At 43.2% G+C, this 15,865-nt stretch overlaps 1 protein-coding gene across 6 annotated transcripts; it reads left to right on the top strand.

Moving 5' to 3' along the window:
- The first annotated feature begins 5,774 nt into the window (after positions 1-5,774).
- Positions 5,775-11,594, top strand: LOC123079344 (uncharacterized). Of its 6 annotated transcripts, XM_044502104.1 has the most exons (8): positions 5,814-6,124; positions 6,606-6,987; positions 7,381-7,506; positions 7,594-8,870; positions 8,961-9,652; positions 10,426-10,541; positions 10,725-10,816; positions 11,132-11,594. In XM_044502104.1, exons 1-8 carry the CDS (start codon positions 6,122-6,124, stop codon positions 11,267-11,269), a joined length of 2,826 nt encoding a protein of 941 aa, XP_044358039.1. In that variant the 5' UTR covers positions 5,814-6,121; the 3' UTR covers positions 11,270-11,594. The 6 variants fall into 6 exon arrangements, with proteins under 6 accessions (XP_044358037.1, XP_044358039.1, XP_044358036.1 ...); XM_044502102.1 differs by having other exon boundaries at positions 5,775-6,147; positions 6,625-6,987; positions 7,594-9,652; XM_044502101.1 differs by having other exon boundaries at positions 5,815-6,124; positions 7,594-9,652.
- Positions 11,595-15,865: the final 4,271 nt, after the last annotated feature.

Raw genomic sequence — 15,865 nt, 5'->3', positions numbered from 1 at the left:
TATTACACGTTATGTCACAATACTTATGCCTATTCTCTCTTATTTTACAAGGTTTACATAAGGAGGGAGAATGCCGGCAGCTGGAATTCTGGGCTGGAAAAGGAGCAAATATTAGAGACCTATTCTGCACAACTCCAAAAGTCCTGAAACTCCACAAAACTTATTTTTGGAAATAATAAAAAATACTGAGCGGAAGAAATACGTCGGGGGGCCACCACCTGTCCACGAGGGTGGGGGCGCGCCCTACCCCCAGGGCGCGCCCCCTGCCTCGTGGGCCCCCTGTTGGCTCTCCATTGGCCATCTTCTGCTATATGAAGTCTTTCGTCCAGGAAAAATCATAAGCAACCTTTCGGGACGAGACTCCGCCGCCACGAGGCGGAACCTTGGCGGAACCAATCTAGGGCTCCGGCAGAGCTGTTCTGCCGGGGACACTTCCCTCCGGGAGGGGGAAATCATCGCCATCGTCATCACCAACGCTCCTCTCATCGGGAGAGGGCAATCTCCATCAACATCTTCACCAGCACCATCTCCTCTCAAAACCCTAGGTCATCTCTTGTATCCAATTCTTGTCTCCAAGTCCGGGATTGGTACTAGTAGGTTGCTAGTAGTGTTGATTACTCCTTGTAGTTGATGCTAGTTGGTTTACTTGGTGGAAGATCATATGTTCAGATCCTTTATGCATATTAATACCCTCTGATTATGAACATGAATATGCTTTGTGAGTAGTTACGTTTGTTCCTGAGGACATGGGAGAAGTCTTGCTATTAGTAGTCATGTGAATTTGGTATTCGTTCGATATTTTGATGAGATGTATGTTGTCTATCCTCTAGTGGTGTTATGTGAACGTCGACTACATAACACTTCACCATTATTTGGGCCTAGAGGAAGGCATTGGGAAGTAATAAGTAGATGATGGGTTGCTAGAGTGACAGAAGCTTAAACCCTAGTTTATGCGTTGCTTCGTAAGGGGCTGATTTGGATCCATATGTTTCATGCTATGGTTAGGTTTACCTTAATACTTTTGTTGTAGTTGCGGATGCTTGGAATAGAGGTTAATCATAAGTGGGATGCTTGTTCAAGTAAGAACATCACCCAAGCACCGGTCCACCCACATATCAAATTATCAAAGTACCGAACGCAAATCATATGAACGTGATGAAAACTAGATTGACGATAATTCCCATGTGTCCTCGGGAGCGCTTTTCTCTATATAAGAGTTTGTCCAGGGCTTGTCCTTTGCTACAAAAAGGATTGGGCCACCTTGCTCCACTTTATTTACTTTTGTTACTTGTTGCTCGTTACAAATTATCTTATCACAAAACTATCTGTTACCTATTATTTCAGTGCTTGTAGAGAATACCTTACTGAAAACCGCTTATCATTTTCTTCTGCTCCTCATTGGGTTCGACACTCTTACTTATCGAAAGGACTACGATAGATCCCCTATACTTGTGGGTCATCAGCCGCCGCCGCCACATCGAGAACATAGAGATAAGAGATCGGGAGAACCACCGGAGATCCCTTCTAGTTTTGTTCTTTCATCTCCATATTCATTTCACCTTCACTATTGTAAGAGGAATTCCTAGTTGTAAGATTAGGGTGTAAAAATCTATTCATAATCATTTGGAGATTGAGATTTGTTTAATCCTTCATCTTATTGTGGATCTTCACGGTATTATCGATATGGCTTTCATGGGTTTATTCTCTGAGATGATTGGTTATTCTGTTTTGATGTGTGAGTAATCCCCCCTAGGCGTGGGGGATGTAGGTGAGTGGTAAGATTCATTTGTGCTTATCCTATATGTCATCATTCGTGTTTGTAGTCTTATGATCTGTCTAGTAAGTTGTTATTCTATGGCGAACTCTATGCATGTTGTTCAACTTAAGGGCATATGCAACATGATCTCAAGACCTACATAGGTAACACATATTGTTTAGAAAATTTGTGACCTCTGACGTGACAAGTGGAGACATCTATGAGGGTCGAAGACAATATGAGATAATGGTGACCCATTGAACTTAATGCATGGTTCCAGTTTAATGACCTTAATTGTGGAGACGACCACATTGTGGCAATAGCAAAGCAGGACCATAGTATGGAATATAATCCCGCGAGGAGGAGTTCTGTAACCCTAGGGCGATCCACATACTGAACAAGCAAATCAAATACTAAAATCATGACACAAGGTAACTGGTATTACCGTCGCACTGACATATATACCATGATCCGAATTCTCTACGCGCCTAATCTCCACTGCAGGAAAAACACTTTTACTTTGAGTTTTATTTATGTTCTTTACTTTCAAGCTGCTATTATTCTCGCTGCCACAAACTTATCATATTCACTATTCTGGTTCATTTGCCTCTTGGGACACTAACAACTCTTGCAGAATCACAATAGTTACTTCACATAAGACACACGACAACTTGTGTGCGACAAAAAAGGTTACTTATAAATACTCTCATCCACTCTTCATTGGGATGATTACTATTTAGGATACTTGCGAAGGTGCTATACTAACTTGTGTGTCTTGCAGGCCATCAGAATCACCCGACGTACCTCGCGAAGGTTCGATGGACATGGGCCTCGCCTACCTGGCTTCTCCTCGCTGTGGAGCCTGACCGGCCAGGTTTTTTTTGGAACACTTGACCACTCTTTGGAGACCGAGAGCGTGTTATGTGTGCGTGTGGCTTGCACATGCTCTATGATCGCGCTCTTCCCCTGGATAGCCTGATCAGCTTGGTTGGTTCCCTTTTGCTAGGATTTGTCCGGGCGAGCGTCGAGCACACTCCTAACAACGACTTTCGTAGATGCTCTGGTTGAGTCAGCCGGTTTTGATTTCCCAACGTCATTCCGGCCAATGGCATACCACTCGATCATGCACTGAAAAGCGTGTGTGTGGGGGCCATTAGTTTCAAGTTTCAACGCTCTCTTCGTACTATTGTGCCTACCCAATTGAAGTATGGCCCGACATTTCAGGTTTGGGATGCAATTGCCTGAGGTCGTCACCTGCTTAGTACGGGCATGTAGTGGCTTCGCCCACCCGGACTCGTCATCGTGGGGCCTAGCCTGACGGCATGTTTTGAATACTAGTATGTTTTGTTTTCCTATATCTATTACCTAATAATAAATGGGCTATTGCTTTTGGCGGTACGTCAATGAAATTGCCCTTAAAGTTGCAAAATATTACCCACTAATGCCACATATAAGTGATAATAAACATTTCACACAGGGGAATTCCCGGCTGCGCCAGCCCATGTAGTAGGAACCATCTATACTACGCTCCGCACGCTCGAAGAAGATACAACACGCCAATTTGGGCCGACCCATGTTGGGTTGTTTTTTGTTTTCCTTTTCTATCTTCGTTTTTTCTACTTTAAATAATTTGTGACTTAAAAAAAGTTCTGAAAATTTTAAAAAATGTGATTTTTTTTAATAATTCATAATTTTTTGTGGATTCATAAAATTTTCGCTATTTTTTAAAAAATGTTTGCATATTCAAAAACTATTCGCAATTTTGAGAAAAAATGTTCGAGAAATAAAAAAGTTCATCATTTTTTTTAAAGTTTGTGTATTAAAAATGTTAATGAAATTGAACATAATTTTAATATCCTAAACTTTTAAAAACAGTTCTTGACTTACAAAATATTTTATTGATTCAAAAAATGTTTGCAGATTCAAAAAATGATCATGCTTCAAAGAATATTCGTGAATTTCAAAATTTGTTCCATCAGTTTCCAAAAAATGTTTGCCTATTCGAGAAAATGTTTAGAAAAATGTTCATAATTCTAAAAAATGTTTGCAAATAGTATAAATGTTCATGAATTCCAATTTTTTCATGATTTAAAAAAATGTTCACAAATTTGAAAAATGCTCACGAGTTTAAGAAAATGTTCATGATTTTCAAACATTGTTCATGATTTCACAAAAATGAGAGTGACAGCGTATCTCGGTGATGCAACAGAATGTGGTCATGGCTATTGAAGATTATGATTTATTTATTTTCTCCCATTGTAACGCACAGGCCGTTTTGCTAGTATTTCAAAAGGGCATCATGGAGTATTTAGGATTTTCTATGCAATCAAATAAACCAAAGTACTACATAGCGAAATCACTAGTTGAGGAGTACTAGTTACAAAGATCACTCCCACCTCCCCAAGTTGCGACAAGTGGCGCGCTGCATGTGCGCCACTTGTCGCAATCTGAGACTTTTCCCTTTTTTCGCAGATCTGTTTATTCAAAACGTTTTATCTCTTAAACCGTGTGTCCAAATCTTGAACCGTTTTCACCGTTGGGATTCTTCGCGTCGAGATCTTCAAAACTAGATCCCATGTTGATAAGTTTTAATGAACTTTTTTTTTACGAAAAAACCGGACGAAAAAACCGACCCGGGAGCACGGATTTTTTCCCTTTCCGAAAGAGGCACGCCCGGGCCTCTCGCAAAAGCACAACCGTGCCTCTCATGGAAGGAAAAATAAACAGAAAACGTGTTTTTTTCGTTTCGGAGTGGCACGGCCGTGACTCTCGTGAAAGCACAACCGTGCCTCTCGCGGAAGCAAAAAATATAGAAAACGCGTTTATTTTTCGTTTCCGAGAGGCACGGCCGTGACTCTCATGAAAGCACAACTGTGCCTCTCGCGGAAACAAAACCGTGCCTCTCGCGGAAGAAAAAAAAACAGAAAACGCGTTTTTTTCCTTTTCTGAAAGGCACGGCCGTGACTCTCGCGAAAGCACAACCGTGCCTCTCGCGGAAGCAAAGCCGTGCCTCTCGCAGAAGGAAAAAAACAGAGAACGCATTTTTTTCGTTTCCGAAAGGCACGGCCGTGACTCGTGAAAGCACAACCGTGCCTTTCGCGGAAGCAAAACCGTGACTCTCGTGAAAGAAAAAAAACGCGTTTTTTTACGCAAAATTTTTTTTTTGAATTTTTTTGACCCAAAAGATAAGGAAGACCGGTAGAAAACCGAAATGTCGAAAAAACCCGTTTAAAAAGCCGAAAACGCGTGTGGAAAAAAAATCCGGAGGGAGCGTCCAGAGCTCGACACGTGCCGAATGGCTGAGAGCGCGTCAAGTGGCGCTGATCGTTGCGAGGCTTCCGAAGAAGTGCTCGTTAATTAGTTGCTCTCACTAGTCCTTGTGGACATGACGTTGCAGTTTTCTACTACTCCGTTTCAAAATAAGTGTCGTGCACACGACATTTATTTTGGAAGAGTATTTTTTTTCCTACTTTACATTCTTATAAGGCTTTATTTATAAATTTTCCAATAAAAAGGACACGCACAAACATACTAGTAGCTTCACCTAAAAAAAACATACTAGTAGCTTTTTCGTTCCAACGAATCATCATCATAGCAAAGCAGCTCTGGACACACGGACCGAAAATTCTGGGTGGGGAAGATTCTGAGATCCCACTCTCTTTCCACGCGCACGGCGATTCCCGATCCCACCCTCTTTTTACACTCACTGAGATTCCCCTTATCCTATCCTCGCGAGTCCATAACTACTCCGTAGTTCACTCAACAACCCGTGTTAATCTCCCGCTTATCTCCATCCCCGTCACCTACAGCTACAGGCGATGCTGCCCTACCACGACACGGGCAGCCCCGATCACGAATCCCGCCCCGGCACACGCCACATCCGCCGGCTCGACGACGCGCAGCCGTCGGATCGCCACCATCGTCTTCGTCCCCGCGATTTCTTTCCCGTAATAATAAACCCGCAGCCGTAACGCGGGTGGGGGGACCGATGGACGAAGCCCAGGCAGTCGTGTGTCGCAGGCGCCCTCTACGTGGCGCGGCCTCCGCCTCGCGTTCCGGCGCTCCACCGCCGCATGCGGCGCGCACAGCACAAACAAAGCATCTCCACCCCCACTCCCCACCGCGGCGATGGCGATGCTGCCCTCCTAGACCGCTCCCAAATTCTCCAACCAGAGCCAGGCTAGCTAGGACGCCATAGCCGCCGGCGCCGCTGACCGGATAGATAGGTGCCCTGGCCTCCATTCGCCGCCGCCGACCGCCGATAAATCCCTCCTCCTCTTCCACTCCCACCTACCTCTGCGTGGTGGTGGCGTGCTCTTTTCCGAGGACCGACCGTGGCCGTGGGGAGCAATGCTGTGACACGAGATGGTACTGCCTCGCCGCTCCCAGAGGTCGGCTGTTGCATCAGCGATCACTCTCCTGTACTTACTTGTTTTGTTTATTTATGCTCGCTTTTCTCTTGTTTATATTATTATTCCGCTTCCGGCGTTAAGCCTTTTGATTTTCTATAAGAACGACATTAGTAGCATCACACAAGTCGGTGTTGGGCTGTACTTTTTCATGTATTGTGTTGCCTTGCGTCATGATCCATTCATTTGGCTTTCTAGCCAATACCCAAGGCGAACAGGCAAATAAGGGAGGGAGTATTTGCAAAAAAAAACTATTTTTTTAAAATTATTTGGGACGAAATCTATTTATTATTTTGGAAAAAAAGAGAAAGACAGGAAGATAGTTTTTTTTTACAGCTGTAAGTTTGTTTCTAGTTCATGAGCTATAGCATAGTTTGTTTCTGCATCTAGAGTTGTTCTACTTCTTTCAAACATCCTCTTACCTTATAGTCTGCTGAAAGGCATCTGGTGGACATTCAGGTGCAGGTGTAAATGCAATCGAAATATCCGGCATGAGCCCTCTCTCTGAGCTGGTGTGGTCTCCGGATGATGGTCTCAGCATTAAAATCGCAGCGTCCAGCCTAAGCACAAGAAAAGCCTCTCTTCGCTGGAATGCGGATACTTTGAACATAGTGATATCTTCGCCTCAGCAGAGCGGCGGCGGCGGCGGCGGCAAGAGTGGTGATAACGTAGATGCCACCCTAAGGGATGCAGGAGAAATGCCGTCGCAACCTCGAACTCCAAGTGACAGTTCAGTGAGAGTATCCGCGGCTAGTCCAAATAGAACACGAAACCTTGATGCGCAACAATCTACTTCTATAAGATCACAGGAACAAGATTCAAGTAAGTTTAAAATACACCAATCTAATTTGGTGAGTTCGAGTGGTTTAGACACGTTGACGCTTGGCTTTGGCTTAGAGATCTGCATTTAGCAACAACTGCTTAGCTTGCCAGAAGAGTCCAAACTGTACAAACATAACCGGCAGAATTTATTTATTTATTCAAATCTCTCAAACATGATTATTCCCTAATTTGTTAGCGAGATTTGTTAGTAATCATATGTTCTTAGCTTTTCGCACTTTATTTCGTCTACCATGTCTCTAATAGCCGGGTAGTCGGCACTTATGAATTGTCATAATCCAAATGAAAAACAAACCCAAAGAATTTTCCATATTTATCATCCTGTTCTTGGGACGGGTGATTATCTTACCTTATTTAATGATTAAATTCTTGTAGAATGCTCTGGAGGGATCAGTGAGATGAGTGAGGGGGAAGAATTGTCTGACAGCTGCTGTGCAGATAAGTTGAATAAAGAGGAAGCGGATATTTGCCCCACAAGATGCTCCAACGATGCTTCACACAGTAATATATCATTTTTAGTACAGTTAATTAAAAACACACTTATATCTTTTGTTCTTAAAGTTAAAATTTTAGCACGACATTTTACAGGTCCGGCTTCAAAAAAAGGCAGCCTGCAAAGTATTTCGGAAAAACAGGTCTACTGTGCAACCGCTGTCCATAATGAGAGATCTTGGGCAGATAATACCTGGCGAGCTCGATTAGTAAAAGCAATTAGTCAGAGGGACTATGTTTTGCCAAACAATGCAGTGAATGCACAGCCACCTTCATCCTTTGGGAGTTTCAGTAATACAAAAAAGGTCCCAGGCAAGTTGGCAGGTTTTCTAGATAACCAAAGTGATAAGCACCAAGATCTGGTTATGCAGGACAACTGTAATGGTAATCAGGAAGATCAGGTTATGCAGGAAAACTGTAATGGTGATCACCAAGACCAGGTTATGCAGGAGCACCATAAGGATGGGCCTATTCTTGTCAAATGTCAGTCAGCATCTGGTGTTAATCCTGTTTCAAAATGTGATTCGGCATCCGGTGTTAATTCTGTTGCAAGATATGAGTCAACACCAGATGTTAATCCTGCAAAGCTTGAGAAGGGCAAAGAAAAGGCAATGCACGACCAGAGCAATTATGTTAGCAACACAAAAGAGGGTGATGATAGCAATGAGAGTATGGAGAGTTGTCCTAGGATGAAAGCTCCAAAGCGAGAGTATGCTCAATACTCAACAGCGGAGATGTCTTCTCGGAATAAAAGATATAGAAGGGAATACAATGAAAGTTATTGCTCAGGATTGTTGAACAGAAATGGCAGCTCTTTCTTTAACTGGATGTCTTCTCTGACTAATGGATCAACCGTGTTTGATAAAACTACCAATCAGAAGTTGTCAGAGACTACTGGACATGAACTTGCAGGACATTCTCTGCCACTAGAAAATAACAGTAGCAATCGTCTGCAGTCTGTTGGCTTCAATTCTCTTTTTCAATCTCTTTATAGTCATAACGTTATGATAACTTCAAGAGATACCCCTCATCAATCAGAAATCAATCCCACCGAGCGTGAAGCCGACAGGCTATCACTGGATTTGAATGGTAGCAATTCTATGCTTGACAAGGAAATTAGCACAGGCAGAGAAACTCTTGATGTGGCTGTTGGGACTTTAGCTGCTGACAGCCTTCAAATGGAGTCACCTGGTGGTAAATGGAATTTTAGAGATCAAAGTGGAGTTTTCCCTTTGAGAGCCGGAAGAAACTTGAAGATGCCTAACTCCAGTAAGTCATGTTCTAAAACTCTTGAAGAAAAACAAAATGAGTGCCATGCGAGCCCTTTGAATGCTGCAATGGGAAATAAAGGTGGAATCACAGAAAGCTTGTGGGTAAGTCGGCTTTTACCAAAAAAATCAATGAAATTGATGGATGCAACTCCGTGCAATGTAAATAGTGATTTTTGTGCTGTCAATCCAAAGGGTGCAGGTGATAAGCTGTATCCTTCATCTCAACAGAATGTTAATGTGGAGAAGGAATTCAACAGTTCACAATACTTCACTAGCACAGGAAGTGACAATGAGACAACAAGTAGCAAATGCCCGGTGATTCCTCCAGAGGAACATAAGCAGTCTGAAACAATGGCTTCCATTCTTGCAAAGAGATTGGATGCGCTTAGACATGCGAAGACCTCTGCAATTAGGTTGGCTATCTCCAGTGGAATATCTAAAGACCATAATCACAGAAAGAGTCCCTTTTTTATTAATTACAGCAGCCATGATGGACTAGAGACAGGACAAGGAACTCAAAAATCTTCGAGTGGTGGTGGAAGGCTAGTTTTGTGGTCTGGTGACAAAGGAAAGGAACAATTATATCCTCTCAGTGATGAGGAATTAAGAGGAAACATGTTGGCAAGAGGTGAACATCAGCAATGTGGAGGGAGCATGACTGGAAAGGCTGTAGCTCCTCATGATAATTTAGAAGCAAACACATCTGCTGAATATGTTGATAGAAGAGGAGTACAAATAAAGGAAGTGGGTTCAAATTCCATGGAGAGTCTGCCACATAACAAGCAAATTGTACCCTATAATATTATTACAAGTGACATTGATCAATCAAGTGTTGTTTTTGGAGCCTTGCAGAGGCTTCGTTTGTCTCGATCAGACATCATAAGGTACCCTACTGGATTTTTGCGATCACCTTTGAATTCCTTTCAACATTTTCTCTTTCTGCCTTCTATCTATGGTGCATGATTGCATTCAGGGATGCCATAGTGTTTTCTCTACATAAGAAAAGGGCACATGTTTTTTTTTGCGGGTATGAAAAAAAAGGGCACATGTTAATGGAGATTCCATTGGACAATTATATAGCTTATAGCTTTCTGTGGGTTTGGTGCTCGTTTTTATTTCTGGAACATGGAAGTTCATAGATTTGACTTTACCATAGAGATTACTGGGAGAACTCATTTTAGGTAAGGAGCACATATTAAATGGTTCCTTGTACAAACATCCTATACTATATATGTCCTGTACGACAAACTGTGCCTACTTTGTACTCCCTCCGTCCCAAAATTCTTGTCTTAGATTTGTCTAGATACATGTCTAGATACGGATGTATCTAATACTAAAACGTGACTTGATACATCCGTATTTAGACAAATGTAAGACAAGAATTTTGGGACGGAGGGAGTATATGCTAAAGTACTATTACCATACATCTCTTAATATTATTCATATATTTTCTGCTTAAAGTTTACTATGTTGACTCTAATTTGATACTAGTTCGTATACTCTATCAGTGGGTTCTAGAGTGCCCGTTCATCATATTGATGTACAGAAGGATATCTCTCAGTATTGTTGATTGTGAAGTTGTGCTTAAATTGAGGAAGATACTGGGAACTGAAGAGTTGATGTTTGTTTCTTTATTTACATTGGTGATCCTTGACAGATGGTTGGCGTCACCAATAATGCACACTACCTTGGATGGCTTTTTCTTGCGTCTACGTTTCGGTAAATGGGAGGAAGCATTGGGTGGCACAGGATACCATGTCGCTCGGATAAATGGTAAATGACTACATAATTATGTCTACTTTGTTTCTCCTCCCTGATATTCGAAAAATAATGTCTAACTTGGTGATTGGTTACATAAAATGCTCAGGTTGTAGATTGATTCTTTTTTTCTTCAATTGCTTTAATGAACCTAAAAAAGGGCGTGAAGTAACAATGTAATATGAACTTCTCTTACAGGAGCACTGGATAGAAATCGCCTCTCTGTAACGATCAGGAATTCAACTTGCCAAGTAGATTCTCGCTTTGTATCCAACCATGGGTTCCATGAGGTAATGTATAAAAGGCAGTAATCTTATCAATGTTGTGAAGTAGAACAATGTCATGTTTTGATTTCTCTTGCTGACCGAAGTTTAAGTTGTATGGCCGTCACTGCACAGCATAATAACCTCATTAAAAATATCAAGTCAAGCTTTATAAAATCAGTTTGTAGTTGGTTCACGGCAGTGAACAGATTAATAGAAATGCTTGGTTGTCTTGTCCATGTGATTGCAAAGGGAGATATGTAATCTCGTTTCAATGGTTTTGGTCCTGTCAGTCAGCACGAGCAATCTATGTAGATGACAGAATTTTGTTGTATTTTCTAGGATGAGCTCAAGGCGTGGTGGTCTGCTGCCATGAAGGGTGGCTGGAAACTACCGTCGAAAGAAGAACTTAGCAAGAAGCTAAGAGAAAGAGAGCTACTTCATTTCGGAAATGGAACAGGTCAGCCCGACAACACCTGATGGCAGTACCCAAAACATGAAAGATTTCGGTCTTTACCGCCTTTCATCCGGAAACGCCGGCGATGCAAGCATGACTGTTGGTGTTGGCTTGTCTGGTTAAGTTTTGTGCTGACACTGCTATTCTCACGAGGCTTGGTGTAGTGATGATAGATCCACCATCCTTGGTATATTGAGAGATTGAGGTTGTACTAATACACGATTCTATTTTACGATGGGATTGGCTATTGTGTGAGAATCCTATCTGTAAATAGGAGGCTGCTGCCAGAATAGTACACAATGTACAACTGTTGACTATACTTAGAATAAGATGGATGTTCGTTGCTTGCGGGATTCATTTCGTGAGGCATATTAATTGTATGTACTAAACACTCGGTTCGGATCCTGTGAGTGGTGAGTTGATCACCCAGCATATTTTTAGGGAAAGATTGCAATTATATTAAGGGTTTTTATCATTTATGCCACTGGTTGTATCTCACTACTCAGTTTTGCCACTAGGAATTTCAACTGCTCAAAAATGTCATTGCTATGTTAGGCGCATGCTCAAAGATAACAATATTCTCCCTAATCACCATGTAATGCTCTATGCTGCTAAAGGATCACAGGAGCCATAATGTTTGACATAACAGCAGCACGATCAGATTCAGCTATGATCTTTTCATTACCCATATCAAGAGCAGTCCTCAGCCCAATGGCCATGCACAAGCTTCAGCCTCCTCAACACTAGCACAGGCAGGGAGCTCTGACAAATCTTCCCATGTTATCTCCTATAATGTATCCAACACTAGCTTCACCTGTTTTTTTTTTTTTTTTTTTTTTTAGGAATCACTGGGGAGAGGATCCCCACAGCTTCACCTGTATTGGCCACAAACGCGGCATCTGTGTTAACTTTCAACCATCCATCAGTTGGTTTAGTCCATCTAGACTTTTCAACTTGACCTGGTCCGGATTTGTTCAACACTGACATTTCGCACTTCAGGGGAGCAATAGCATCAACCGGCTTCTTTCCCTTCTCATCAAGAGTGAGACACTCACCTGCAAAAGCCATAATGTAGTTTTACAGGAATCTAACAGAATCCATAATGTAGTGTTTTCCTTGGTCGTGGACCACATCATTTCGTAGGAACCAAGCGCGTCGGAAGACAAGAGGACCAAGCCACGCAACTTCAGTTTGATTCTGGCGAGGAGGATCAGGAGACAGTCAGTCCCTGTGTATTTGAAAACCCTTTCCTCCAGCTTGTACGCACTTCGGACAGAGAAGTACCGGGACGATTCATAGTTCCAAGCCGGCACATCCTCCATCTTCACCAAGCATATTAATGATCCCTTTTTTTCAAGTGGTCTCGTGTGTTGGATCGGGTGGTTGTTCTACTGTGCGTGCCTTTCGAGTGGCAGTGACTGGATTTATTCAGAATCGAAGACCTAGGATAAAGAAAGGGCAGCTCAGTGCATGTAGCTTCTGATTGCGCAGGTTCTGAGGAAATATCCGATCACTTTGGTTCTTTTGTATAGTCTTTTCCTGCATTTCTGTAAGAGGTTGTTTTCAGGACATGAACTTATGACCTCATGCTCAACAAGCCCTTGTGGCTGTTTTCAGGACATGAACTTATGACCTCATGGTCAACAAGCCCTTGTGGCTGTGGTGGTTTGCTTTATTTATAAAGCGGGGCGAAAGCCTTTTTCGGTATGACCTCATGGTCACAAGGCAACAACTTATCGCTGCGCCAAGGACCGAAGACCCAAAATAGAAAAAAAAATCCTTATACCACACTAAGCTCAGTTAAAGGTGTGCTAAATTTTCACACATTTACATATGTGTTTATTGCATTTGTGTCAATTTTTATTTTTTTTCATGAATTCACAAATCTTACGTATTTTTCATTGATAGAAGAGTAGAACAAGGTACGAGGCCTCCGTCACTAGACCAAATCGAAGTGCCGCGAGAGAGGAAGGAGAGAGAGGGGGTGTGGATTACAAAGTACCACATCCGAAGGGAAGACCTGAGCCCACCGCGCGCGGTGTGCAGGGCGTCCGACCTCCTTGTCTTGTTTTGTCGTTAAAATGGTCAGTTTTCGAGGGATCGAGCCCAGTGGCTTCTGTGACGCGTCGCGGTTACTTTGTCTTCTGTAGACACTGGGGCACGACAGTGCACCCGGTGGGCCTTCGATCGACTCGTTGAGTCAGGTGGAGGGTCTAGTGATGGTTGTAGCTGCTTGAATGTAGTCGCGATGAGGCAGAGCCTTCTATCTGCCAAGCAGCAAAGTGATGCCCCCGAGGCTGGATGCGGCGTGGAGCCCGTTTGGGCGAAGGGAAGCCCCCGAGCCCGGAAGCAGCGAGGTTGGAGCCCTCGCGCTCGGATACAACGAGGCTGAAGTACCTGTAAGGTCGAGAAAACAAGGCAAATTTGCGATTGCATTTTGTTAAACACTCGAACACCAAGTGGGCTTTCACATGCATAGTTAATGCAAAAACTTTTATAAGTAGTACAACTTATGAAGTTACTTCACTCCGGTGCGAATAATAAACAATAGAGGGCAACCGGGGATGCCGGCTAAATCTGTGATGCAACCCCCGCGCGGTGCCTTTGAGAGATCGATTTTGATTTAGCCTCAAAGTTAATCATGAGATATTTAACATTGATACTACCCCGGGCTTTGATAGCAAAAGGCTAGTTTTAGATATGTTTCCCAGTATGTTTCTGGTTTATTACGTTGATGCTGCTCCAGGTAGTTTACTCAGGGGAGGTAGGTAAATGACGATACAGTCCCTGGGTCCAGACATTATGGGGGAAACCTCAATGCATCCTCTTAGCTGACTACGGGGAGGTCCACTTTGCGTGATGCAGCCCCCGAGTGTGGCGAAAGAGAGTTCGGTTAACTACTTCCACTAAGTCTCCTAAGTCTACCCCGAGAGGTTCGTTCTATTTTATGCAACCCATGGGTCCGACCTCAGAAAGATCTCCTTTATGGACCATACTAACATTGTGCTTAGGCGCCGGTATTAGACACACACTAGTGAGGAATCCTGACTCCTTGGGAACGCCTTAGTCCTATCGATTTCAACAACTTTAATTCACGTCTCTTGCTACTTTATTTTATTTCAGTAATTTACTTCACCGCTCGCTACACCACTTTCACCCATATTACTATTGCTTTGGATTTCCTTTAACTTGCAGGCACTACTATTTGAACCCTACAAGAGACAAAAGGCTGATTCATGTGCTCCTTGTGCAATCGATACTCTTACTTCAAAAAAAGCTACAACAAAATCATGTGCACTTGCAGACCATCAGTCGCCCTGACATGTGGGCCATGTCTGTCATAAACATGTTTAAAATCATAAAAATGGTCATCACTTTCACTTGATAGTTTTTTGCCTCAAAACTAGAAAAAAAGTTTTTGGTTTTCCCACTCCCAACAAAGTGGTAGTTCTATGGGACGTAAGCCCCAATTGTGGTTGTTTTTTTTGTTAAATATTGATTTCTTCATGATGGACTAGTTGAGACAGGGGCTCCAAAGTGCATGGTGAGCGAGTGTTGTGTCAGCGACCAACCAAATCATGAGAGGGAAGAAAATGACATTTCAAACAGGCGGCCCATTTGAAAGCCTCGACTCCAGCTCGGCTTGCAGGTCCGGAATTAGCCTTGGGCCCGGTGCGTGTATAAAGCTCCTCCTACCACCTTCGGTGCGAGGCGGACGACTGACAACGGCTAGGAAATACTTGGACAGAAAGTAGCTCACCTCTCTCCCCCTCGATCCTCTCCCCGAGTTGTGATTTGTGTTAAGTTTCATGCACTAGCCAACGCAACCAAAAGTCCGGATGGAAAGGGCTAGGGCAATCCACATATACTGTAACACCCTCTCTCACGTGTGACGGAGAAGACAAGTCAACACGTGCAACCGGAAGAGAGCGACAACGCGTGAAACTCAGGTATGACTCAAGAGACCAATACGTGGACACAAAGGGGGGCAACATCAATTTTTAGATAAATTGCGTAAACCAGGTCTTGAACTCAAAACCTTAGCTCTGATACTATGTTAAGTTTCATGCACTAGCCAACACAATCAAAAGTCCGAATGATGGAAAGGGCTAGTGCAATCCACATATACTGTAACAATTTAAATTCCATTTCATGGCGGTTTAGATAGAGAGCTAACAATCTGGTATCGGAGCCAACATTGCCATGTCTTCCTGAGAGGCTTCCTAGGGGGATGAGATGTTAGGGCTGCTGTAGGCCGGTGAGGCTGACTCGAGTTTAGTCCCACCTTGCTTACGGGAGAAGCCACAACCATCTTATAAGGGAGAGATTTCTTCCTCCTTTCAATTCGGGCTTTTGGGATGAGCGGGCTCTTTGCTGAATGGTGCCCCGTATGCGCATAAATGTCCACAACGTGGGGCAGAGTGTGAGCTAAGCCGAGTTGGACGCTAATATCTGGTATCAGAGCTTGCTTGATGATTCCGATGATCTTACCACTTGGGAGGATATGGAAGCCATCCAGCAAAAATTTCTGAGGGCCCCGGCTTGGGGACATGTCGTTTCTAAAGAAGGGGATTGTCGTTGACCAGTCAGATCATGAACGGGAATAAAATGGCATTTCA

This window comes from Triticum aestivum, chromosome 3D (assembly GCF_018294505.1).
Source record: "Triticum aestivum cultivar Chinese Spring chromosome 3D, IWGSC CS RefSeq v2.1, whole genome shotgun sequence".
NCBI lineage: Eukaryota > Viridiplantae > Streptophyta > Magnoliopsida > Poales > Poaceae > Triticum > Triticum aestivum.
The sequence above is the reverse complement of the archived record's forward strand: the minus strand, read 5'-3'. Positions and strand labels throughout refer to the sequence as shown.

Bases quoted from the DNA above. Each gene is read 5' to 3' on its own strand.
- LOC123079344 (XM_044502101.1), top strand. The intron at 7,507-7,593 runs GTAATATATCAT...GACATTTTACAG, and splicing joins CTCCAACGATGCTTCACACA to GTCCGGCTTCAAAAAAAGGC. The intron at 9,653-10,425 runs GTACCCTACTGG...GATCCTTGACAG, and splicing joins TCTCGATCAGACATCATAAG to ATGGTTGGCGTCACCAATAA.